The 26,448-nt window shown below is 39.7% G+C and overlaps 3 protein-coding genes across 15 annotated transcripts in view; 2 read left to right on the top strand and 1 right to left on the bottom strand.

Moving 5' to 3' along the window:
* The first annotated feature begins 252 nt into the window (after positions 1–252).
* Positions 253–7,052, top strand: LOC112557535 (cyclin-H-like). The gene is made up of 10 exons (XM_025227473.1): positions 253–419; positions 929–1,051; positions 1,226–1,299; positions 1,648–1,849; positions 2,289–2,396; positions 3,155–3,210; positions 3,620–3,690; positions 3,914–4,025; positions 4,724–4,799; positions 6,768–7,052. The coding sequence occupies exons 1-10, from the start codon at positions 303–305 to the stop codon at positions 6,801–6,803; spliced, it is 975 nt and encodes a 324-aa protein (XP_025083258.1). The 5' UTR covers positions 253–302; the 3' UTR covers positions 6,804–7,052.
* On the bottom strand, positions 4,550–16,221 carry LOC112557531 (melanotransferrin-like). Its single transcript, XM_025227445.1, is given in 11 exon segments — positions 4,550–6,985; positions 7,822–8,155; positions 8,157–8,550; positions 9,218–9,345; positions 9,679–9,922; positions 10,704–10,872; positions 11,067–11,362; positions 11,815–12,069; positions 12,179–12,314; positions 12,474–12,571; positions 16,054–16,221. Coding segments are annotated over 11 exon segments (2,148 nt in total). The 5' UTR covers positions 16,130–16,221; the 3' UTR covers positions 4,550–6,967.
* Positions 16,222–19,438: 3,217 nt separating this feature from the next.
* Positions 19,439–26,448, top strand: part of LOC112557532 (coronin-2B-like) — a 54,919-nt gene continuing 47,909 nt past the window's right edge. For all 13 annotated transcript variants that reach the window (XM_025227454.1, XM_025227450.1, XM_025227455.1 and 10 more), the window contains exon 1: positions 19,439–19,727. The gene's annotated coding sequence lies outside the window, so the exon portion shown is untranslated. The remainder of the gene's footprint in view (positions 19,728–26,448) is intronic.

Here is a 26,448-nt window from a genome sequence, read left to right as displayed (position 1 = left end):
CCCTGGTCGCTTGTTTGATGAGTGATTAAGTTATATTGCATTCTTTAGATTCAATAGTCGATATTGCTTCCTTTACAAAAATATTCACACACGTTCGTTATTTAAAAAAGAGCTTCTTGTAAATTTGCTGTATAGCACCGTTTTTTTTATTTGGTAAAACTTCGTAAACTTTTCTCTCTCTCTCTTTTTTATTTTTATTTATTTATTTTTTTTTTGTTTGCGCGCGGTTATCCCTCATTGCAGCTGTGTGATGATAGTAATCTCCCTTATGCGTAGGGCCTTTTCTTGTTTATCATCTAACCATGTTTGCAACCAGTACCCAAAGGAAATTTTGGACATTTACAGGCGAAACAGAACTCACACAGTTGAGAAAAGAGGCAAACCAAAAGTATATTCAAACTCATGGAGAAAATATGTCGGTAAGAACACATAATAACCCCTTCATTGATGGCAATTTCAACATGATTTCATGGACGTGTATTTCGTTCGTGATGATTTCTTGGCTGTTGGTATCACATTAGCACACATTACAGCAATAGACCGTTCTCCAATCAGCCACTCGGTTGCTAAAGATACTGACCATTTGAGCTTGTTTCAGTGTTTGGGTATGTGGCAACATCTGCATTAAAGGGAATATCTAAGGTGATAATAGCAGCATGTGTACACCGATAGGCTACAGTTAACACGTTACAGCAGTTTTTTTGGTGTGTGAGAATCATTTGGTTGAGTCATGGTGTATCAATAAGAGGTTGACGAAGATATGTTAACATTTTTTTGAAGATTTATTTAGTAGCTACTGTTCTAGATTTGTGTACAAGCTTCTCATTTTGAAAGTTTATTTTACTCCAAGAAAAGTTTTTCTTTATAATAAAAAGAATAATTCTTTTAACTGTAACTCCAACATACAGAGTTAATTTTTTCTTTCCAGGATGAAGAGATTGCAGCATTTTTTTTAACTCCAGCTGAAGAGAGGCTGTTGGTCAGACAATATGAGTTTGTTCTCAGAGAGTTCTGCAACAAATTCCAGCCTCCGTTCCCAAAGTACATTTTGGTAATAACATTACTGCCAAATCAATTACAGACATTGTAGCTTTATAATATCTATTTTTCAATTTATTGTCCAAAATATATCCAGAAATTTATGGTATCTCTCTTCTTTATTCTGTTACTGTCAGTAAACTGAATAATTTTACCTGTTTTAATATATGTGATTATTAATTTTCAGGGCACTTCTCTTATGTATTTCAAGAGGTTTTGGGTTAACAATTCTGTAATGGACTACCACCCAAAAGATATAATGTAAGTGCAAATGAAAAAGTGGATATCTGTTTACAGAACTAGCTGTTTAGCTGTGATATAGCGTAGGTTGTTGGCTTAAAGTAAAACACTATTTCCCTCCACCTCCCACCTTTTGCAGGAGTGTATTTTATATACATTTTAAGAGAAAAATAGATCTATCTTTAGCCTCATCTGCTAGTCTGTTTATATTATTATGTTGTTCCTTTCCTTTAGGAACTATGTTGAAAAGAGAAAACTCTGTATATATATATAAGTATTCAGCAACTGCAAGGTTATTAAGAATATTCCAGATGTTCATATTTGTAAGTCTAATAATATGTATGAATAGATAAACTTATCAATTTTCAGGTTAACTTGTGTGTACCTGGCATGCAAAGTAGAAGAGTTTTATGTGGCAATTGGACAGTTTGTTAGCAATTTGAAAGGAAATCGAGAGAAGTTTGCAGACACCATACTTGCATTTGAGTTGTTGCTAATGTCCAAGCTACAGTACCATCTGACGATTCATCATCCTTACCGACCACTAGAAGGGCTGCTAATAGATATAAAGGTAGTTGTTATCTTGTTCACAGATTATTTGCATCCACAGTTTGTTAAGTGCAGAAAAGTCTGTCAAAGAAATTACATAGATTTGTGAATTTAAAAAAAATTGAAGTACAGGTAATCTATTTTCACTCTGCATCAGATTCTTAAGGGTTTTTTAAAGCATATAACTGCTTTATTTTAATAGGATGTTTTATAAACAGTTAAAAAAAATTGGCATCATCAAAGCAGAGAATAATCAACACAGCAATGAAATATTAACTTATTATGGACATTTTTTACATTAAAATCTTCCTGTTGTGCCTTTTAGATTTTTATTAACTTATCCATGTTTGCATGTGTTTGTAAGGTATGAGCTGTAGAACTACCAAAGAAAATTAGCACATAAAAATCTGACACTGGGATGCTATTCTGCACTTCTTTTACATTTTTCTACTTTTTGCCAGACACGCTTCCCAGACCTTGATAATCCTGAACGGCTTCGCAAGGGTGCAGAGGAATATATAGAGAGGTGTCTTCTATCTGATGTAGTACTTATTTTTTCTCCTTCCCAGGTAACAGCATTTCAGATGACTTTTTAAAAGTAATTTTGTGTTATACTTTGTTGCAAATGGTAGTAACTGGAATATGTGCATAACAAAGGAGGTATAGTATTCTCATTTTCAAAACGATGAAACACTTTTGGTGGATTTTTAAAAAACCCAATAATTTATGCATGTTATTGGTTTATTGGGAGAGGAGCAGTGAGGTGAAAAATGAGATATTCTTCAGGCCCCACCCCCCTTGCTGATCAAGCAATCTGTATAAAAGTGCAAAATATATGCATGTAAAAATCTTAAATAGAATGTCAAGTGAACTAGTCAACTGTTTGTTCTTGTTATTTGGTTCTTCTTTGTGTTTTCTATATTTGATTTTATTCTTCGTTTAGTACGGTTGTTTATTCTTTTATAGTTCATATGTTATTTGTTTGTTTTCCTGTCCCTCGTCTAAGCATGCTCCTAAGCATATACATGTATTCCATTACTTTAAGCATGCTCCTTAGCTCTGTAAGGGCTTTACAAATTTTGCATTTATTATTATTAACTATAGAATGATAAACTTCATGTGTTTTAACAAAGAATGAGCAACATCTGACATAGTACACAAGTATGCCTGCAAATGCATACAGTAAATTTAATTTCCAGATTGCTTTCTTAGATTTTAAAAAAATCTGCTAAGGGGAGGGGGGAAACCCAGATGAAATTCAGTAACTGGAGGAAACACATCCACATGTGAAATCCAATTATAACTAAGTATTGTTGCTATGTCTCAGATTGCTCTAGCTTCTATCATGTACAGTGCTGGAAGAGAATCCATCAATATGGACAGGTAAGAAGTCTTAGATTTCTTCTTGATGTGTACATTGCACGAACAGTTTTATTGCAAACAAGTTAATGATTTCTTTAAGAAGGGGATGTGTGCTTATTCTGGACAGTGTGACCACTTTAAAAACAGTCCACTTGCATCAGACAAATCTATCATAAAAAGTTAACATTTTATGAAATCTGATGGAAACAAACATTTATAAACTATACATAGTGCCAGTCTAGAGAAAGGTAAATAAAGGTCATTATGTGCATCATTTTCTGTGCATCTAGGGGAAATATGGTACATTAAGAAATACAGTAATGTGCATGTTATCAACAGATGTTAATGGCATTAACAAGATGACTATGTTAAGGAGACTGTTGTGAAGGTTTCTTTTATCTTAAAGGTGAAGTTTGAATGCATGTTGCAGATATATGACAGAGATTCTAATGGCAGGTTGCCCTGAAGATGAAGTGCAGAAATGTATCTACCAACTTAGGCGTAAGTCAGGCCTTAATTACCAGTTGTTTTTTTTCTCCTGCATCAGTGGCTTGTCACCTGTGTATTTTGCTTTTAGTTCTTGTATCAAAGACTTAATATCTCATAGTAACATTTTGCACTGCAGTTTGCTTTTTATCTTGTGGTTCGTGCCAGATGTCCTATGACAGTTTTTTAAAAAACCTTCCATTGATGTAGATGATGAAAATGATATTTTTAATTTCAGGAATAAAGCACATGGTTAAATCCACAGAGCCTATACCTAGAGAACAGGCTCACTTAACACAGAAGAAAATGGAGAAGTGCCGAAACCAAGAGAATAACCCTGACAGTGAAATGTAAGGTTTAACAGTTTCTGTTTGTTTTGTTTTTTTTTAAGAATTGCAGTGTTGGAGAAGAAAAGAACAGTGTGGAAAACCTCTAACACATCATAACAGTGGCTTAGTTTTACCATAAATTAGTACCAGCTTCTTTCCACAAGGCATTGAATTACTATCAGTCAGAGGTAGTCATCCTGTTCAGAGACACTAAAGGAAAGAACAACTAACTCGGCATGCGCAGTTGACTCATCTCGCGTCCACGGTATAGAAGTTTAAGTTATTGACAGGCAGCTTACAGTCGCTTTGTTTTGTAGAACTTGTTCTATTTGGAAAGAAGCATAATGTGTAGCAGTGTGATCATGGTCTGTTCATTTTAACTCCTGTGGAAAATGCAGGAGCCTTTGAGTAGCTTAATATGCAAAATGTTGGTCTTGTGAAGCTATATCTGTACAAAGGACAAAGCATGTGCAAATCTTTATAAATAAGAAGTTACCTTCAAAATAAACACATTATTCAGGCACACACACACACACACACAAACACTTATTTGAATGCCTTTATTCTGCACATTTTTATTTGTTTACCAGCATCAATATTCCAGAATCATTGTTTAAAGTTATTTTCATTACCAAGACAGATCAGTAAAGTAGGAGTGGAAGGACAGTCATCTGAAATGCATTGAACAGTTGTTTGCATGTCTGCTTTTCCATAAACAGATACAGAGCCCGAATGGCAGAAATGTTTGAAGACGAAGAAGAAACTAGGAATCGAAAACGAGCCCGAAAAGAGCAGGTAACATAACGTGTCACATTTTCTTGGTCCTTACTGATAGCTTGTCAATGCTTGTTAAAAAATGTGTTATTGTTAACATGTGGCTGAATGTACGTGAAATTAAACAGATAGCTTATTCTGCTTGCTATGAAGCTCCTTAGGTTTGATGTGAGCAAGAGTGACTTGCCCTTATTTGAGGTAAATAAAAGTTATCAGACTGAGTAGCCAAGCGTTGTATTTCTGGACCTTTTATAGCAAAAAGAAAGAATACACGGTACATATGCTGTGGAAGGATTTATAGTTACATGACACCTTGTTTCTGGCTAATAAATCCATCCAACTTACTTAAAATCACAATAATTGTAATTGGTTTGTGGTTACTGATAGGTGCCAGCTGTTAGTTACTCCATGCAGGCACTTAAAGAAGATCAGTTCACCTAATTCTCCAAAGCTATCTGTCCCTAAATTCATTAAGCTTAATATTGTGTGTTTATACATTTTTGGCATTTATTTTTATTCATTGATCCCTTAATGGATATGATGAGACAATACACAATTAGCAGTTCACCCTTACAAAGCTTGAATAAGTGTACACTGATAAAATATAAATAAAAATAAATACAAAGCAGTGTTATATGAGAAAGGAAAACCTCATGATACTAATAATGGCAACAATGTTAATAACTTTTTGTGACATTAATATGAATTAAACTTGTGACAATATTTATTAAAAGGACAAAAAGTAGCCCAAGCATATATTCCATTACTTTAAGTATTTTAAATTGCAATTGCTACATGAAGGGAAGGTGGGGATTGGAGTTTTACACTAAGCCAGCAACTAAGACTATATCAGAACATACTATATCTAATAATGATAATAACAATAGCAGTTCCCTCCAGATAAACAATACAAAGGGTAAGGTTAAAACAGTTTATTTATACAGCTCCTTTATGTAGAGACTTGGGGTAGGGAGTAAAAGAGAGATGAAGTGAGGGATAGCCCGGTGTTGCACCATGTGACACATCAATTGTGCTAATAATTTTCTCATTGAAAAAAATTGTTCCTCATAGAAAAAAATTGTTGTTTTGTTTTTATGATTAGAAGAGGCTAACATCAGTTTTTACCCATCATTAGTATATCCTCAATCTTCCAAAATTAAGGGGACAATGATAATTGCAGTATGTTAAAAGTCTGGATTTAATTTTGGGAACTAGCTACTCTCTTCATTTTCATGTTTATAAGTATGAAAATGTGAACTGTGATAAACTGTAAATAATGTTATTAAATCGGAATAATCTGTTCATTATCAGTGTTTGTTTAAACCTAGCAGAACAAGAACACTCAAACAGAAGTGGAACTTTACACTTGAAATTCAGCTTGTGGCCATCAGAAAGTCAATCATAATATTACCTTAATCATGAATCATCTTTATATGTCACGAATTAAGCTCATATGAGCCTAATGAGGGCTCGTGGCGCAAATGCCCAGTTAAAGAAATGATTGAATGATTTAAGTATTGGCTGCTTATCCATCACCAGTTGTAAACCTAATTCTTGATGTGGTTTTTCATTTTATTTGATTAACAGTCTAAGTATGATGAGGCTATTATAATAAAAATACAGATTATATATTAACTTATTTCCATGTATAGCATAGGACTTAGTAAGAGTAAGATTTTTGTCCTGACATTATTTTTCCATTCTCACAAAACTGGTGTTCGTTTACTCCAGCAAAGGGAGATCACTCACAGGGGATTATGTCGACCTTTCAAGCTTTGTTGATTGATAGCACATGAGGGCTTATTAAAAATGTTAATGCGCGTCTGATTATACAGATTGTATTAGGTTTATTTACACGCAGAAGAATTATTTCTAGCCTATAATAACCATTTTGTTTTGAAGTGAAAGATTTGGTGTTATTGTATTTTGCTATCATTTTAAGTCTCTCACAAGACTTTACAGTTTTTTTTTTTAAATGGTTGTTTGCAGGAAACACAGAAGACAGAAGAAGATATTGTGTTGTGATAAAATAAAGTCTGCTGAACTGTGGTACATAGGGAGTTGTGCCTGGTGACACAGTAGTGACATGACACTCACACTTACAACTGATATTTAGAAGAATAGTTGTAAACCACGTGTTGGATTCTTGGATACCTCTTTCTGGTGCTTTCACTTCAGTGTTTTTCTTGTTATTGTAGACTTCCATTCTGTGGAGAAATAGAAGCACAGGAAATGTTAGTCTAAAAAGGGCTTGCAGTGATACTGGAAACAGTAGGAGGAAAAGGAGAGAAACTATGAAAACCTGTGCTTCTTTTCCTGCGAGGAGGTATCACATCTAAAAGAAACATGAGTGACGTGAGTTACCAGAAAATGTTTCATCACAGCTTACAGATTATTTGTTGAAAATGGTTTTCATGTGAATGAATTTAATTCATTAAAAGATGGTTATTCCCCAAATCTGACTGAAAAACTTCTAATTCTAAGCTCTAACCCTAACTTCATGAAATATAAGCCTTTGGGGTTTGGAAAAGGGTCAAGTCCCCAGTTCCCACGATATCAAAAAAGTAGGCTGGCTAACTGACCAGTATTGCTTGAATACTTGCTTGAAGCTCACAAAGTGATTATCAGAGCCAGTGCTAGGGGGATGCGGGCCTTTGGAAGCTGGCACAACCAGGGCAATACAAAATTGCAGACTTTTTCATCCCATTGGTGCACTTGTTAGCTCAAGACCCTGGGGGGGTCACCCATGCTCGCCCCTCCCCCTCCCTAGCACCAGCTCTAGTGATTATGGGCTTTAGTTGTGTCTGTAGAATTAGAGTTTACCCAAATGTGCACTGCTCCGAAAAAAAAAATTATATTTGTATAACAGACAATTGCTGGTCCTAAATAAGCAACTATTTTAATAATAGTCCCCTTAGCCTTAAATTAACGGCAAATGTCGAAGAACATTTCTTCAAATAAACACGTTAAAAAGCAGAATGATGCTCAAGAAAACGAGGGAAATATGTGCCCAAGAAGTGCGCTGTGACGCAGCGCGACCAACCAGACACAGCTGCACGTCCATTCCTTTCACAGACTCCAAGTATTCGCTGCTCAAAAACTGCCGGTAGTCCTGCTTGTCGCTGGGAATGGGAACGAGGCTGATGGCAGAGTCCTGGAAAATGAGGTCCGTGTCAGGCGACGGTGACTCAAACAAGTAGAAGCCAGACGAATGAATGTCGGCGCCCTTGCCGAACAGCAGTACGGCGCGCTGCAGCATGTGAACGTACTGCAAGCGCTCAGCAGCAGTGCGCCTCGAGGACGTCACAACGGCGTGGGAGGGAACCTGCGCCAGGTTGCAGTTACGCCAATCCGTCACATCACGGCGGGACCCGTCCACACAGCAGCTGGAAGTCGGATACCTTAAAGCGAGCAGCAAAATCCTCGCTGATGTAATCTTGAACGGTGGTGTGTTTCATGAAGGCCACATCGGCGTTTTTCTCGATAAGACATCTGAAAGACCCTTTGTAATCATAGTATATGTTCTGTTTGGACCTCGCGCACTTCTCTTCTCCTCCGCACAGCGCGCACAGATTGTCAGGGTTGTCATTTGTAGGGTCGTAGGTTGGTTCTAATGCGCCAGGAACACAACTTTGCGAAAAGAACTCGCCGACGGCCTTAGGGATGTGGCAGTTGTCTTTCTTGGCATCGATGAAGTTCTTCTCTATGAGAAGGCCGACAGGTACATTCCAACCCGACGTTTTCATGATCCCCGTGTGACATGACGTTTTGCCTGCCAACAGCAATGAGAATACGAGGATGATTACCAGTTCACCTCTATAGGCCACATACCAGATACTGGGCAGGTTCTTAACAGACTGCCAAATGGAAAATGACATTATTGTACGCTAGAATTACTTTGCATTATATTAAAATATTCTTTGGGCGTGAAGGATATATTTATTTAAGACAGTTCTAGATTTCTAACTGGTTAAAATCGTTAAAGGAAAGGGTAGTTATAAACCCTTAAGAAGAAAAGAACAAACGTGATCTGTTACCTTTATACACGAGTCCTTCAGTTTTCTTTTTCGCGGTGTATGCATACATCGTTGTGAAAATGTATGAATGTGACTATGTATGTAAAAACATGAATGGATGCGTCATCGAAACCAGTGTACACAATGGCCTGGTGAGGTATGTTAGTGAGGCCCCTAACGATTTTGTTTAATGTGTTGATAACGCGGTTGGTGGATATAACTTTAATTTTACTAAAATGCTTTAACGATAAATTCTATTTTTCCAGTTCATATGTTAGATTTTCAGAAATATTTTGACAATTAAGATGTGGAGTGCTTTCAAACGTTGACCACGGTAATAATTTGTATCTGGCCAAAGTCATGACGTTTTCCGCCGACTCTCTATTTTGTCGCTTCACTACTAGCATCTGGTGACAGCCTTACCTTTCAGATTGTTTAAAGTAATCCCAGTTTTGTTCCTGAAGACCACGGCCACTGCCCAGTAACTGGTGGTATCAGCAACGCCGGTCGTGTTGTATACTTCGGCCATAATGGGCACCAGGCCGAGGTACCTAGTTTCAGAAAGACATACAATGAGAAAGACTGCTACTCATCACCTCTGGCCGCTCTCTACATCAACCACCTTCTTATCACATGCACTGTCGGCTCAGTACTTTCCTGCAGTTTCCATTGATACCTTTTTGTAGTTATCTGGAGTCAAAATGTGGTACAGGCTTGGTCAATGACAGTCAAAGCAGACAGAACGCAAGTTTTCACGAGTTAAGAAATTCAGATTGGAAGTAAACTATGATGCAAGACATGGCTATCACACTTCGTATTCCTGTGTCGACGCCTATCATCCAGTAGAGATTTCTCTAAGCTAGTAGGCCGCCATCTTTACTTACTGTCCCCCGTAGTAGACGTCGCCACCGTCCACAGACAGCAGGTCAGCTTCTCCGTTTTTTATCTTCTCCATGCACGCCTTGCTGTCGACTGCCTGGACACATGTCAGGTTGCTGTGGATTCGGCTGCTGGCGAAGGCAGCGCGCATGTCCAGACACTTGCCCAGTTCGTGCTGAGATGTGACGCACCAGCGAGTGGGCGTTGAACACGTGACGTAGCTGGTAACGGAGTTCACAAAGCCTTCACCTATAATAAAACGCGCAAGGAAAAAAAATGCTCAATGCTTAACGACGACGGTATTCAACAAAATGGTAACACACAGGTGAACCAGACTTCTAATCCTGCAATGATGTACAATGTAAGAGCAAGGCAAACATGTCTTCTTCTTCTTCTTCGTCGATCACTCAAATGGACACGCCTGCCTCCTGCACAAATGATGCTGTGCGCCGCAGGTCCTCCAGGCTGCCGTGTAGCTTCCTCAATACTGGCGTCTCATCAGTCCAAATGCGGTGCCTGAGTTCTTCGTGCATGGGACATTCTTGCAGTAGATGTGCTAAACATGTCTAAACCTAAACTGACCAGAAGACAATAAAGTATGTCTAACAGACAAGCTGTATTCTTCACCAACGCTGCCTCTGCTCCACCTGCCGTATTGTTTGCTAAAACACAAAACTCAATAACCTGACCTCTTCCTTGACTTCCGTAGACAGCAAAGGTACTTCTAAGTGGGTCTCCCCCACCCCCGGTGATCGTTGGTAAGCCAGTAAGGGAATGATCAGGGGTGGGTTCTTATTTAAGAGGCTTCAATCGCCGATCTCTAGCGTATGTCGACTTCCGGCGAGACCGGTAACCTAAAGCTCATTTTCAAGAACCCACGTGTACATGAGCCAACGATTTTTTTGTTTAGGTTTTTTGTTTTTTTTTTAAAGTTAAGCTACACTAAATTTTCGGGCTGCCCATCACAGGGAGCGAACGTAAAGAAATAATAAAAGATTCCTTGAAAACACTTCACTTCAACAAATCTTACCAAGGTATGTTTCCACGCTGCTCGCGTTGTACGGAACGAGACCAGTGGCGCCGTCTGTGAAGAGCAAATTTTTTCCTCCATACTTAGATGAGTTGAACATGTGGAAGAAGGAACTGGCATTAAACATCCTGCCTGCCTGTTCCAGAACACTGCTGATGATCGACCGCTCCTAGATCATCAAAACACACCTCAACGTCAATCTTCATGGATTCTGTTCTCAGAGTAAAAACATTTTCTCGGAAGTGCATACCTTTCGGATTCAGCAATTCTACAATTACAATGAAGATGACTGCAGCACGGGTACTATTTTAGTATGTACCAACTTCTAAAACTTAATTGTTTGTTTCCGTGTAGACATCTCACCTGTTGAGACTTTCCGGAAGCGGTGACGATGACGTCAGTCGGGCGAGTTGCCCAGTTGCATGTGTCCCAGCTGCTGATGTTGTCCAGCCGACCGTCCGGACACAGCAGTCGGTAATCATCCCTGACCAGCGTACCCCACTTCGCTTCGTAGTCGTCCACCGTGGAGTGCGCCACGAAGGCCACGCTGCCCGCACCATCGACCAAGCACTTGAGGGCACCGACGTAGTCGCCGTAGTACTCGCTTGCCGGACACAACGTATCTTTGCAAAGGCTGCAGATCTTAGAAGGGTTGTTACCTGCGCGGTGAGTGACGCTTCTTTAATTATTCGTTCGACATTTACATCCCTAAACTAGGTTTTTGTAATATATTGTAAGCATCCGAACTTCTGATCGGATACAGTGTGAAATACGACCGTACACTGGTGTCGTGTACAATGCAACATGTTGCAGTGAGCGCAACATAAGCAAGAAGTGAGAAACGTGTGAGATCTCGCATGTTGAAGTAATTTTTGTAGACAAAGAAAAATGCTACAGGTAGAGACTTCTACGAGAGAAAAACAGATGTGATCATTGACAAGTCATGTGACCATTATACCATAACGTGGTCGTAACAAGTTTAGGGCAGCGGCGAGTGGGTTTCATGAAAAAAATTTTTTGGAAATAGCGGAGAGTGTTCAACATTATCTTCCTGAGTAGAAGGAAAAGGCGATTATACTGCGTTGTAATGTGTGAAAACACTCGTTCGTACCTTCAAGATCATTGAATTTCTCAAAGGCTTGTGGGGCGCAGGACGAGCTAAAGAAGGCGGCGGCATTGACGACGGTGTTGTCGCAGCTCTCAATGCTCATTAGCTTCTTGGCCTGCAGGTTGCTGATGGGTACCGTCCAGCCTACAGTCCGTCCCACCCCGGTGTGGCATGACTTTTGACCTTTCAGATCTTGCAAAGACTGGATGGGGCCCGATTTCTTCACTACCGCTACAGCCTTGTAGCGAAAATCTGGCGCTGAAGTTAGAAAAGCTTCATTTAATCAGAACACAAAACATGAAAACTGTATAATTATCTTTTTCTTTCTTTCTTTCTTACTTTCTTTCTTTTCTTTCTAATGAAGTACCTGTGCCAAATGTTTCCCTTGAGACTGGCGTGAGTGTGAAGGTGTTGACAGACGTGTAGATGTCTGTGTCGCTAGCTCTCACTAAGTCAGCCAGACCATCCTTAATCAATCTCATGCACTCGTAGCGGTTAAGAGCCTGTCACACGACAGAAAACATACAGTGACATCAGTCATTATACATAGACGCTGCACCACATTGAAGCAGCTAGCTCCGCTAATGGGAGATACATGAAGACTAAGAGAGAGAGACAAAAGAAAATCTGCAGTATGGCCTGTGAAGCGTCGTTTATCTTACCTTGACGCACTCCAACTGCCCGAGTGAGCTCGTGGAGAAGGCGGACTTCATGTCCTGACACTTGTTTAGCTCCATGTCGTTAACAACACACCATTTTTCTGTAAGATATCAGAGTGGAATGTTTGACTGAACCATTTCCTATGAAATACCCCTATCAGTATTTAAGCTGGTTTTACAGGCGTTAAAACTAATAAAGATTTTTCATCAACTCATCATAATGCCATATTTCATAATTTTGCCATTTAATAGAATGATAGCTATAAATCAATGATGGTGTCTTTTTTTTAAAGAAGAAAACCGCAATAAAATCATTTACCCAGCAGAGTCGGTAGAAAAATAGAGGACGACACCTGAACGCTACCAGTGCTTGTCCTGACGTCAGTTATTTATATGGGTAATTACTTACCCACCCATTCATGCTTAGATTTCTACGTAAACTCTAACCATGCGAACATGCATACACACATACGCACCGAACGACCCAACAAGAGACAGAGAGAGCAGAGGGGCGCATAGGTTGGCTTAAAAACTTTTTGCAGTATTTTTAGTAACGATATCCACAACACACCACAACAACAACAAGCAAGACACTGTTTTGCACACGTCACGCCGGACCTATTTATTACATGTTTTGACGAAGCCGGTGTCACTGCCACGGCAACAAGTAAGAGTGCAACCTGTAGGTGAGATGCACAGGTAATTGCCGACTGGGCCAGTCATGCGCAATCTCTTGTTTGTTTACGTGCGTCTGGTACTTTTTTTAAAAATATAAATAACAATATTACCAATTTAATCACAATAAAATTTGTAGAGTGCATTTTCCCTTGTGAAGTCGATTTCAGTGCGCTGTACACGAAAGACTACAACGAACCGACACTTAACAACACAATGAAGAAACACAACCAACAATATAAGGATGTCACCGTGGCCAGCATGGACAAAGCCCATGGACGAAGATAAGTGTCTGGGTGTGGGTGGGCACATGGGTGTGAAGGTGATGCGGTAGACAAAGAGTCAGGGAGAGGACAGAAACTTCACGAAACACACCAGTACGCGGTTACAAGGCCATGAATAGTACATCACAAACACCGGAGTAAGCCACAAGAGCATAAATAGAACGTCACAAACACCAGAGTAAGCCACAAGAGCATAAATAGAACGTCACAAACACCAGAGTAAGCCACAAGAGCATAAATAGGACATCACAAACACTGGAGTAAGCCACAAGAGCATAAATAGAACGTCACAAACACCGGAGTAAGCCACAAGGCATGAACAGTACGTCACCAAGAACAAATTGAGTCACAAGGATAGGGACAGCACGTCACTAAGAGCATATTGAGTCGCAAGAGGGCGAATAGTGCGTCACTAAGACCATAGTGAGTTAAAAGAGTGGGATGATCACTAACATCTCAGTGAGTCATTGGCGCACTGCGGCAGATCATTGTATGCAAATTAACGTAAATGGCTTTTCAACTTTCTAAATATATAACCATGGAATAAAAATTGTTCCTTTAGGTCCTGAACATTGTCGTATGTAAATGGCCACACACACGTAGACATGAGCGAAATAACACCTGTAGCAGGTAGGGTGTGTGTGGGGGTGGGATTTATAGAGCGGATAAGGACAAACCGGAAGAAGGATGTTTTTGGGAAAGAGAATAACAGTGTTTTTGCTCACGGATATGTGGCCTTCTTGCATGCGCATGTCTCCTGGCCTGTTCACCTGTCCTATTTTCGCTTCCATATAAAGTACACCAAAAAATCGAATTCTAGTCCGAGTAAACATCCGATCCCATTGCACCTGTGTACCTCAACTCCGGGAGGGTATCTCAGTTGTTTCCAGCTCGCGCCTCATGTTGCGAGAACATTTTCCGTTGTTTGTACGGCGACATTTCAAGCATGAATTCATAGAGCCCTTGTTTTTTTCGTATACGTCACTGCTGAATCAAAGGCTACAATATGTTTGACAATGTTTGTACGAGCAAACACAAGAAATCAAACCACTTTATTAAGTTTCGTCACAGAACAATTCATGTTTGATTCGACATGAAAAATAAATGTCTGGCGTCAACCTACAGGTCATGGGAAGGTTGACACGACTCATTAGCTCATTGGGTTAGAACATAGAAGCTCTTTAATTAGCGTGTATGGTTAGAAGCAGCTGGACGTAAATTCTAAAACAAAAAGAGAAAATAAACAAATAAACAATCCCGATCTTCATTGAAACGCCGTCTTTTATTGGTGCTGCTAACCAGGCTGGAGTTCTTCAAATCAAGGACTGGTGTGGTCGTTCGCATGAGTTGGCTCAAGCATGCACAAACAGTGAGACAACTTATCTCTTGAGTGTAACTCGTACATGGCACAAAAGTCAAAAGTCTCTTATTTTGTTGTCGTACCTTTTACTAACAGCTCAGGACAAGCCACTTTCAAAGAAATGTCAATGTTATGACCTATCTAGGATAATATAATGACCGGGTAGAACTGTCCACCGCAGATGCACATCATAATGATAAAGAGAAACAACTTCTGTTGAGGGCAAATGATGAAAATATGTAGAATTTTTTTAATGTCGTGTTTTACGGAGTATGAGCATTTAAGGCATTAATACATATTAAACATTTATATCATGGCAAAGCAGCAGGCCCTATAAAAAGGCATCAGATGCAGAGAAATAATAGCTTGCCCGACACGAGATTTAAGCCCAATGAATATAGTTGACGGAGCAGTAAATATCAGTTGACGGTACGCTAAATATCAGGTGACGGAGCTGTAAATGTCAGTTGACGGAGATGTAAATATCAGTTGACGGTACGCTAAATATCAGGTGACGGAGCTGTAAATGTCAGTTGACGGAGATGTAAATATCAGTTGACGGTACGCTAAATATCAGGTGACGGAGCTGTAAATATCAGTTGACGGTACGCTAAATATCAGGTGACGGAGCTGTAAATATCAGTTGACGGTACGCTAAATATCGGTTTACTGGTGACATGACGATTACTTTCACCGTTAAGCTAACAGATCGCCCGAAAAAAAGAAATACACTGACAACAACAATGGTTGATTTGCATGCGTGCTTCTGTGAGTGAGGTAGTGATAACAGGAAAGATAAGAGAACTATAATTTGAGCGGACTTGAAAATTGTACGCCATGCAGACATGACGGAAATACTTTAACACAACAGTCTGTAAAATAAAAATAATATTTATCAAAAGAAATAATCATATAAAACCTAGGACCGATGGAAATGTTGAATGTGCAAGGGGAAAAAAACCTACCTAAAACTGGATCAATTAAGAAAAGTAAGAACTGCGTCTGTTGACAAAACCTGGTCCTCATTACATCCGAGGCAAATGTATGCAGCTGAGAAATTCAAAACACTTAAATTGTTAAAAGCGATCAAAAGATCTGCTTTGCTGTAGACCCCTTATGACCAGGAACCTTACCTCGACCAGTCTTGTTTCTCCACATATTCCATGGTTACCCGTTTTGTACAGCTGTCACATATCTACTTTTCAAACCACAAAAATAATAAGTTATCATCCTAAATTAGCTTTGCACACACTAATCTACTTACCTGTAAAATTACCACAGGTGTCCCGCAGTAAGCTCACCAGCAGCACCAAAACAGAGCTCCAGATAAAATTGCCCATCTTCCAACTGCAGGATGGTTCTCTACAGCCGTCCTCTACCTGCCGTCGAAGGATCTGGTGGCGAACTGCGCACAAGTGTTACTGCGGCTGGGTGCGGCAGTCAGGGACGACACCTGCAGGGGCGCGTTGCATAGCAAGTAGCGAGTCGAGCAAAGCTAGCCTAGCGGTTAGCGAAAGCTAGCGGTCCTTGTGCAACGCAGAGTAGCCAGAAGACAGCTTCAAGATGGCAGACATGAGGCGAGGTTTGAATGCAGTCTTTGTTTCGGAAGCTACACTCCGAAGTGCTGTCGCCAAGCTGTCGCAAATGAATATCGAGCTTGTGCCGTCCTGTCCACAGAAGTAAATCAGGACAAAAGTGAAAATTCCAACGCCCTTGTCGTCGATTTTGTCGAAGTTACCGTTCCACGAAACTCGACGTACCAGGTCAAATCTTTCTTTTGAATATTCCCGGACGCCTTTGATGTAAGTTTATGTAATAAAATGTAAATAAAGTAAAATGTAATAAACTTAATAAAATATAAATAAAAATACTAAAATCAATTATACCGAATATGAATATATTATATCTTTCATAAATGCATTTACTAAACGTATCTATAATTATGCTCACACACACAAGATAAACACAAACTTTCTTCCAGATCTTTTGTGAAATTTTTCAGGTTCTCCAGGCATGGATTTAGCCTCATCTGCCGCAGGAACAAGGGTTTAACAATAGAACCAAGCTGCTTGCCACCTTGTGGTTGCTGGCACCAAAACCACCCTCTAGAACAGGGTTGGGCAATTAATTTTCCCAAGGGGCCGCATGAGAAATTGGGATGGTTTTAGAGGGCCGGACTAATATAGTTAAAGTTTTACCCAATACTGTATAAATAGTATATAATACTGGCGGGCGGGCCGGATCCGGGCCGGCCTTTGCCCAGGTCTGCTCTAGAATATATTCACCTATATATATTTGCCATGCCACGTCTATAGCATCTTTCATCAGTGTCTGCATTTCTCTTCCACCAACATTTATTGTTTGCATTATATGATTTGAATATTTTGCATTTGTGTCACCAACATGTGTAATTTTTTTTGCCCCGTGCGAATTGAGGTGTGTACATGTCTTTGTTTCACCATCATTAATAATTTGTCCACCATGTGCATATATTATATTATGTGTACATTTATATTTATGATTGATGTCACCACCGGAGGAGAGGAGGGGGTGGTGGATCGCGCAGTCCTGCAGACATTCGGCCTTCACTTCCTTGTAGCCATAAACTTTATATCTGAGCAAAGAATGAGCACTCGCTCGCTCATGGTCTGAACTAAAGGCTTCCGCAGATTTGGAACAACCGAACTACTAACATACAGTGTTACAACGGTAAGACAGCTTTAGAGACTGGAAGTGACGTCACTCGACTACAGTTTAGACAACAACAACAATGATAACAATAAGCAATAATAATAATGGAACATAACGCGCAGCATCCCGACCAAGATAGATTGTATTCTCTGTGCAGATCATTAATAATAAATGAAAAATAACAGCCAGTGGACTATGGTGCGCCAAGAGCGGAATTTTCCCTATTTTCTCTCTATAGATATACAATGCATTTATACTTTTATAATTCATTCTATAGCTTTACAATTCATTCTATGCGTATATAATGCATTCTATATTTATACAATTCAATTCTATAAGTATAGAATGCATTCTATAGCTATACAATTCATTCTATACTTATAAAATGCATTCAATAGTTATGCATTTTATTCTATACTTCAGTTAATTCTGTAGCTAGAGAGAAAAACTCGGTAAAAACCAAATTATTTCATTTATATTATAATCAGAAGTTGGTATCCAATTCATTTTACATATATATATATGATGGCATCTCAGTTGTTTCCAGCTCGCGCTTAATGATGCGAGAACATTACATATATAGCTGATGAAGGACAAGAGACAAAATATATTTAAGCAAGTTTAGAACTTTTCGCTGTAGCACATATCTGCCGTGATCCTATCATGCGAATATAAAGCTTAAACAGCAGACAAAACAAACCGGTTGCCCACCGCTGTTCTTGCCTTCTGAAGTCTTTTGCGGAAGCATATTTCGTGATTGGTTCAAGCTTTCACACACGCGGAAAATTAAAGTTAATTACGCATCGCGCGCTGTTAGTCTTTTTTTTTTTTTTCTCACTTTCCCCACAACCTACCAAGGGAGGCTATACAAGAAAAGTAACGCAAAGTCTCGGCAACATAAGTTTCCATGAGTTGCTTCCATTTATAGTAATTATTTACTATTTCTGCTTGTGGGTTTATAATACGCGGATCGAGTTGGTGTGTTTGTGTGTTCTCTAGTAGCAAGCCCGGGCAAGCTTAGAACCTGCGACCTACTAGCTGTTCCGTAGTCGTCAACAACGATGATAGCAAAGGTGATAAGAAAAAAATCAGAATATCAAACATGTCGTCTTCTCCAAAAAAGTTTCCGATGTTAAATCTCGATGACAGCTTAGAAATTGATTCCCCCTTTTCGGCACGTTCAACTAATTGCAGTTTTGTAGCAATTGACAAAAAAAAAAAAAAAACTCTTTTTCTTTTTACTACCGTACCACACCCCGACATTTCGGCACCAATTAACGCGAAGCCGCTTTCCATAAACTCCAGGTGCGGACGCCAGCGGAACAATTACAGGGCGAAACAATATTGCATCGCAACCCACACACAATCTTTCTAAGAAAATAGTTGAAGAAGAAGACAAATGTCAAAACTCATCAACGAATGGCAGTCTTTGGAATTTGGGAAAAAAGGGGAGGAGTGTTCGGAAGGAGACCAGCATCGGATTAAGTCTAATGTTTTTTCACAGCAGGGGATCGCCTGGCTGGTGCAAAGAATATGCCTACACTTTCAATCCTTTTAGAATAATTCTCAGAAACCCATCGACAAAGAAAACTTAAGCTGTGACACGCGTAGTGTACATTCCTGTTGTCGGAATTCTTAGTAGCAAAATCTTGGCGGTCTTGTGATGTCTAGCAGTTTTATTTGTTTTAGACGATCTCGGATAACCGAATGCACGGTTGCTTGCAAACCGGATAATCGAGGTTCTGCTGTATTTGTATATAGTATTTGCAAACTTTTCATATAGAGTGTGTACATTTCTTGTAACAAAGACTTTGTTTACTTGTTAATTTGAAGTCACATAAGAATTTCACATTCAAAACACGAAGATGCAGTGCGAAACTTGAATATAGTGGTTGTGACTTGTGAGGAGGCGAATTAATCATCCTCTTCATGCTGATATGGGTTATCTCCCTTCACGCCTCCACGGGCGTCTCAAATCACGTGATCGTGACACCGCTCGCATGGCCAGCGGCAGTCGTATGTGGGTTGAATGTCGCCTGAGCCATACGATAAATACTGCGTTATGTCGGTCTGTTCCACGAGTTAGTGTGTATTAAGTGAACGGTCATAGGTTGGAACAACTACAAATGTGATACAGCTGGATCCAAGGCACTGCTTAGTTTCCAATCGGATTGTTGCAGACGACATTCAACAGTTCTTCCGCTTACGAACTTCACGAAGGAGAGGGACAGAAGCTTGGAGTTGAAGGTAGGTCTATTCGAAAGCAAAGGAGAAGCTTGCAGAGTTAGTTTATCGTAGCTGTTTTTTGTTATGTGCAGTGATATGATTTCATCGACATGCACAGTTCGCAATTGTAGCCATATCATTAATCTGTTCTGTTACTTCTAAGTGGAAGAGACCAGTATGGCCATATTCTTGCAAAATGTAAATTTGACATCAAAATGTCTTGGAAAGGAGTGATTTATCTTACTTATTATTCTCTTACTGTATTCAGTTTAAAACAGGTTCTAACCGAGAGTAGCATCAGTGTAGCAGCTCTTGTGTTGCATTGAATTTATAGGAAGGGGTGATTGTCAGGGTCAGTTTTGAAAATGGATGTCTGTCACTAGTGTTCTAGACATGCAGTACTTTGCCACATGTGTAACATAGCTTGTCTAAAGAGTGCTTTCAATTTCCTTCTTTCTCACATATTCTGTTATTTATGACTGTGTGTTGTGTTCATATGCACACTTGCATGCACAAGTGCATGAGCATGTGCGCAGAAATAATTGTAACTGTGTTTAGCCCATAACAAATTTAAGATAAATTAAGTACTTTTTAATTTAGTTGTTAGAATATGTATTCATGATTTTAGGTAAAATTAGGTTTGGAAATCTAGTAAGACTGGGTAGTTGAGAATGAGATAGTTATCGTGGGAGTATATTTCAGTCAATTTTCATACATTGGGATCTTTTGAAGGAAGGTATAACTCATCTGTGCTGTTCATTTTTTTTTTTAACTATAGATTTTTGTAGCCAACCTGAAAAGACAAGCTGTAAAGGCAAATGCATTTACAATGCTTTTTTTCAACACCATAAAATACTTTGACGTAGCACATTGAATCTATGTCTGAATGCTAAGTATATAGGTCAGACCCTTAGAGAACATCAGGGAGGATGGATTTGGGACACATATGGTCTGCCTTGATTAAGTATTTTTCACCACATCAATGTTTATTTAGTATGAATGTGGCATAGCTTCACGATGACTCTGTTTGGCAGTGACATTTGTCATCTAGTATTTTTAATCTTGTGTTTACCTTAAAAGAGTGGGTGTGGTCTCTATATGGCTCTATATTGGTGAATCTTTCTCTTTTCACTGTTAATGTATCTCTGACATTTTAAGATTGTAAGTTCAGCCATGTAATTTGAATGAATAAGGAGCTGAGTGGTCAGAATAGTCAGGGTTTGAAGTCTTCGTGGTTGTTTTGCATAATTGAAAACTAGGTGGGGATATGCATAAGTCCATTTTATTTACAGACTGACAAAGCAAAGATAGATGGCATTAACATTGAAATAAGTGCATGCTGTGGTAAAAGGTGAGGACTTTTCCCTCAGTCACAAGTGCCTCTTTTTTGGACACAAAATAAGGAATATTTAGGCTTTTTTGACATATACGAATTATGCTACTACCAATGGCTAGAAACTTTCATGCATGCACACATAGAGACACATCCTTAAACTTTTGCACAAGCTGTCCCTTTGTCTCTTTTTTTGTCTCTCAGACCTTTTCCCCTCTTATTGAAATGAAACAACATTAGCAAAAAGCCTAATAATGACGCTAACTCAAATTGTATTAGACCAGTGGTTCTTAACCTTGTTTGAGGTACCGAACCCACAAGTTTCATATGCACATTCATCGAACCCTTCTTTAGTGTCATCATGAATTGCAGGTGTGTCTTGACCTCTGTAGTGGAGGCTCCGCTGAACCCCTGAGACCAACTCACCGAACCCCTAGGGTTCGATCGAACCCCGGTTAAGAACCATTGTATTAGACTGATTAATTGATAAGTTAGTCATTTGTTTGACCAAGTGCTAGCAGTCAACATTGTTCTGTCCAGTGCCACATAAAGAAATGTTTCTTGATATTTCCCATTCCATTAATACTCCTGGGTCAGACTTTTCCCAGCTTTCATTTTGATTACATAATATTTGTCTTGCTTTTTGGAATGGACTGTTTATCTATATACCAATATTTCACCATTTGTATAAGCTAGCATCCTTAAGAACCCCATGGTTATATTGATTTCAGCTTCAGATGACTAAAATGCATAAAAAAATGTACTTAACTCTCTCTCTCTTCCTATGCTACACCTAGCATACACAGGCGTGCTCACGCCCTCAAGCAGCATCACTCCCTAGTTGAGTTGCACGTCCTTTGTCTACTAAGCTGTACATCTTGCGAAGACAGCTTGTTCTGTGCCCTATCTCACTAGATAACAGATAACCCTGAGTGCAGGTATATACAAGATAATGATGAAAATATAAAGGGTGATAGGCTACAGAATAGTTCTTTCACACTGTCTGCATCCGTGTTGTTAAAGTACATGAAAGGGTTCAATGAGAGAACGAATGAAATAAATGACTTTTTAGGGATTTGTGCATATTACCTGTAAGCAGTGTCACTGGTTTCTTTCTTTCTAAATAAGCAGAGAAAGTATAATAATGGGTATGACAGAAATCTGCCCCTTGTTTTTAAGAGATTTGCGGTCACCACGGGAGAGGGCTTTGTCGATGTTCTGTTTCGTCACTTCTGTCGTTAATTTTGATGTCGCGTCTTCACAACCAGCTTGGAGAGAATACTTTTTCACGTAGTGACGAACTGCGCTTGAATGGAATCCGTCTGCCGCGAACTCGTAAACGGGTTTAAGCTAATAAAAGGATAGGCGCGATCACACACCGTCGAGCCCAGAAATACAATTTAAAAAATGCGAAACATTTTAGGCTATTAGGGTTGAGAGTTCAGGACACGAAATGAAAGCTGGTGGACCTTTTGACAAATAGGTGATAGACTTTATAGCGCGTGATCTTGCAACGTGATAATACAATTGTTTCAACAGTTGCTTGAAAACGATTTAGTCGCTTCGAACGCGAAGACCAGAGAATGAACAAGGGAGTGGAGTGTGTGTGCGGGGGTTCTGAGCGTTCACGGACGACGTGGATGGGTGCCCGGTGTTGACGGAGAACATGTACAGCAGTGACGCTGCGATGAGTGATCCTCTAACTGCCAGTATTAAACTTGCAACGGAAGTATATAGTCGGATACCTGGCTTTTATTGTACCTTTCATTCATTTATTTTTCTTTTTGTGGAATAGAAGAAAAATGAAGTTAGGTATGACACAAAAGTTGAGTGGTGGCGCCCACGTTTTAGCTATGTTAAAGACGCTGCAGCATTTCTAGCTGGTGTGCTAGGTGCAGTTTTTACAACTCATCTACGCCTTCCTGCCTTCTCTCTGGATGCTTGACCGTACGTGGACTTTGCTAGAGTGGGCGATGTCAACATCCAATTTTTGGAGTATTCTGTTCAGGAGCGGCTTGTTCTCTTAAAAGAATATTTTACTGTGGACGCGAAATGAATGGCTGGAGTCGAAATATTAATGCTGATTGTTTTTATTCCATGGAAGAGATTTGTCGTCTAACATCGAATCTTTCCTATATTTATGACGGTTAGTTACTGTCAGGAAATGTCCACTTGCCAGAGAAACAAATACAACTATGTAACCCAAAGCAACGAGCTGGTTATGTGACAACCAGAATGTTTAAAACGTTCACATCGCTCTGTGAAATGACCGTGTTCCACGATGCATTCTTCGAAGGCAGCTATAACTAGGGCAGAGATCGCCACGAGTGCTGTAACAGAGGATCTTTGCAGAAACGTTGTGTTGATACGCGAGATGCTTCATTAACCAGGTAATGTAGCTTGCTTTCTGAGCACCTGATACAGAAATGCGTAATCTGTTACGCCCATAGGTTTTTATTGTGCGTGGGGATACATTTTTGAGTTGTACCACGGACATGTATTGGTGGATTGCTGTCTGCCAATGCTTAGCCTCTTTCGAAGTTCTCCGCTGTTAGCCTCGGCGAGCCTTAACAATGAATGTGACTAAACCGGAAGCTTCGTACAAACCTGCCTCGTTTTACTAGTGAACTGAAAAAAATCGTCTGCCAACAGTCCAATAATACAAGTTTGTGGTTGTACAGTTGCTTCTATCCACACTTGTCACCGGAAGGAAGTTTCTTGTTGGGGAGGGACGTGTTGCTTCAAATGCTGGTCAGATATTGCTGGATTAATTACAGATTCTATGTAGTTTTAGGGAAAAGATTATCAAAAATGAAAAGCAGCAGTAGTAATAATGCACTAACAATAATAATATGTTTTGTATTTCAGAACAGATTGTTCTTGCGGCTTCTTTAACATATGTGTGTAATGGTTAGAGTCTTGAGCCCAGTATTCACAGTACGGTTGTCTCCGCTTGTGTACACCTCTCCTGCATGTTGACATTTCAGCAGAAATCTCTCTTTTTTTTTTTAAAGCTTCACACAGCGATTTTGTGTTCTTTGTTTTTGGTAGTTTCATATGAGTTGTGCTTACTTGTTGCAATCACTTTCTCTCACACACTCTGTATGTGTGTATGAAAGAGAAAAATCGATTTAGAGAGGATATAAAGAGCTGAAAGCTATCTTGATTATCCAGCAAACATATTTTTTTAACGATCGCCTTACTTCTAATCTTAGTCCAGTTAAAGTAATATTCAGCACTGACTGAGTACTTTAAGTAGCTTTAAGAAACTGGGATAGTCGAAAGGAAATATTTATACCAACAGCGATAATATGCTTTTAGATGTTGGTGGCATTTTTTCGGGTGCGTATTTTTTTTTTATCTTCTACACTTTTAGAGTTAGCCTGAGCAGAGGCAGCTTTATAGGTTTTATATTGAAAGAGGAGCTGTTATAATTACATCGTGATTGCTAAATAATTGTGGAGATGATCAAGCTAGGTCTACCTCTGCTTTTTTGCCATTGTTAGTAGGATGTTGTTTCTAACGGTAGTGGTGCTGACAGTGCCGTGGAATGGACTTGACAAGTTGGTGGTTAACGACAGGCTGTGTGTGTCGCCATGTACTCGCTGCTTCCTAGCACGGCTCATATCTGGACGCACGTCGCTAATCGGGGTGTATGCGTCATGCAGTTTGCCACTTTTTTACAGATTAAATTACTCATGACCGCTAGGTCTCGAGGTTCAGAAATAGCAGTCTCTGTTTCCCTTCAGACTTTATTGACTTTAGGCACAAACAGTGCATGTTGGATAATCACCAGCGCTGTCAAAAGGTCTTCGTTAGATTGGCAGCATCAAGGAATACTTTTATTTCATTGTAGAGGCTTGTTTTCACTTGTGCCAAGGAATCAATGATCGGCAGACTCCATCGTCTAAAGACTCAATTTTAAAGTTAGATCTTTGATCGATTTCCCACACAGCTCAATGGGTGAGCGGATAGCCAAGTGGTTAGAGCGTCCGAACTGAGTGGCGCACCGGTTCGATACCGGAATAACGCGGCTCCCTTCCCCCAGTGAGAGGGAGGTAAAGCTGGCCCGGAAAAAGCGAAGTCTCTAACACCTCACTGCGTAATGACCCGAAAAAGGTCATGGTACAACCTTTACTCAGTGAATAGAGTTTTCGTTTGCAGCATATCAACCATGTCCTCTTCATATGCAGCTTATTTTGTTTATGTCATATCACTCGGGATTAAAATGTAGTGCTGGATGTTTGTTGAACCCCGTGTAAAATAAGCGCAGATAGGAAAAAGGTCAGTCAGAGACTACGCCTAGTAATTCCCAGCAGAAAATTGTGTGACGCTTCATTAAAGGTATAGTAAAGGCTGTGAAACGGTGATAAGGCTGTGGTGATGGTCTAAAACAGTGATGCCCAACCTTTTTCGGCCTGCGGGCCATATCCATTTCAGACAGCCGTGTCGCGGGCCATATCCATTTTGGACAGCCGTGTCGCGGGCCACTTCGCCGCAAAAATACAAAAAGGAAAAAGAAAAATTTAGAGCAGATACCGTTTTTTATTAGAAACAAGTTGTACTTATCATTAATTATGTACTAATTAGTGGGATATTTGAAGTTGTTTTCCCGAAACCAACTTCTGAATGTCCGGCTGCATCGTAGAGACACCAAGTCAGAGCACTGAATCGAAATGTTCGTCCATCGAAAAAAAGATTGAGAGACGCCCCTATGTGGGGATAAATCTTCTTCCTTTTTGTCGTTTTTTTAAGGTCTTCTTTTATTGCTAACATGCCGATTTCCTGCACTGTGGGCAGAAGTTTCGCGGGCCGGATGGCACCGCGTCGCGGGCCGGATATGGCCCGCGGGCCGTAGGTTGTGCATCCCTGGTCTAAAACGTTTGAAAATTATATTAAGTTACGATTGTAGCGCACGAGAGAAATACAGGGGAAATAAACGATTATTTCCTAACTTTATAAGCACTACCTCTGTTGCCGATGTTTAAAAATAGTCGAAAAATTCTACTGAAATCGACCGTTGTCGCCTTCCGCCGAGTAACCGCGATATCTTCCTGGTAGGTTAGAAGGCGAACTTGTGTGTGACGTCAGCGAGGGAGAAAAAGTGTCGGTCATTGTTAGGATTTGAACTCAAGTGATCGGTGCTGTGTCGTTAGTTTTATTAGTGATATATTTAGTGATAACAATAAAGATGGCTGTAAGCAATGTTCAACCATATCATTTCATCAGCTCATACAGGGATCGAGTTGACTTCATCGGAGGAGGAGACTTCGTTGAAGCAAACGAAAGAGTTCCGTGTAATTTCTCTTATTAAACACGACATCCTATAAAACATTCAACTTTTTCCACACGAACGGACGCGAAAATAGACGAGATTCAAACTGATCCTACTCTTTACGAGATTCTAAG

The sequence above is a fragment of the Pomacea canaliculata genome, linkage group LG2, assembly GCF_003073045.1.
Source record: "Pomacea canaliculata isolate SZHN2017 linkage group LG2, ASM307304v1, whole genome shotgun sequence".
NCBI lineage: Eukaryota > Metazoa > Mollusca > Gastropoda > Architaenioglossa > Ampullariidae > Pomacea > Pomacea canaliculata.
This window is presented reverse-complemented; position numbering and strand designations above follow the sequence as displayed.

Bases quoted from the DNA above. Each gene is read 5' to 3' on its own strand.
- LOC112557535 (XM_025227473.1), top strand. From the start codon at position 303: ATGTTTGCAACCAGTACCCAAAGGAAATTTTGGACATTTACAGGCGAA. The intron at 1,052-1,225 runs GTAATAACATTA...ATTAATTTTCAG, and splicing joins CGTTCCCAAAGTACATTTTG to GGCACTTCTCTTATGTATTT. The intron at 1,850-2,288 runs GTAGTTGTTATC...ACTTTTTGCCAG, and splicing joins GGCTGCTAATAGATATAAAG to ACACGCTTCCCAGACCTTGA.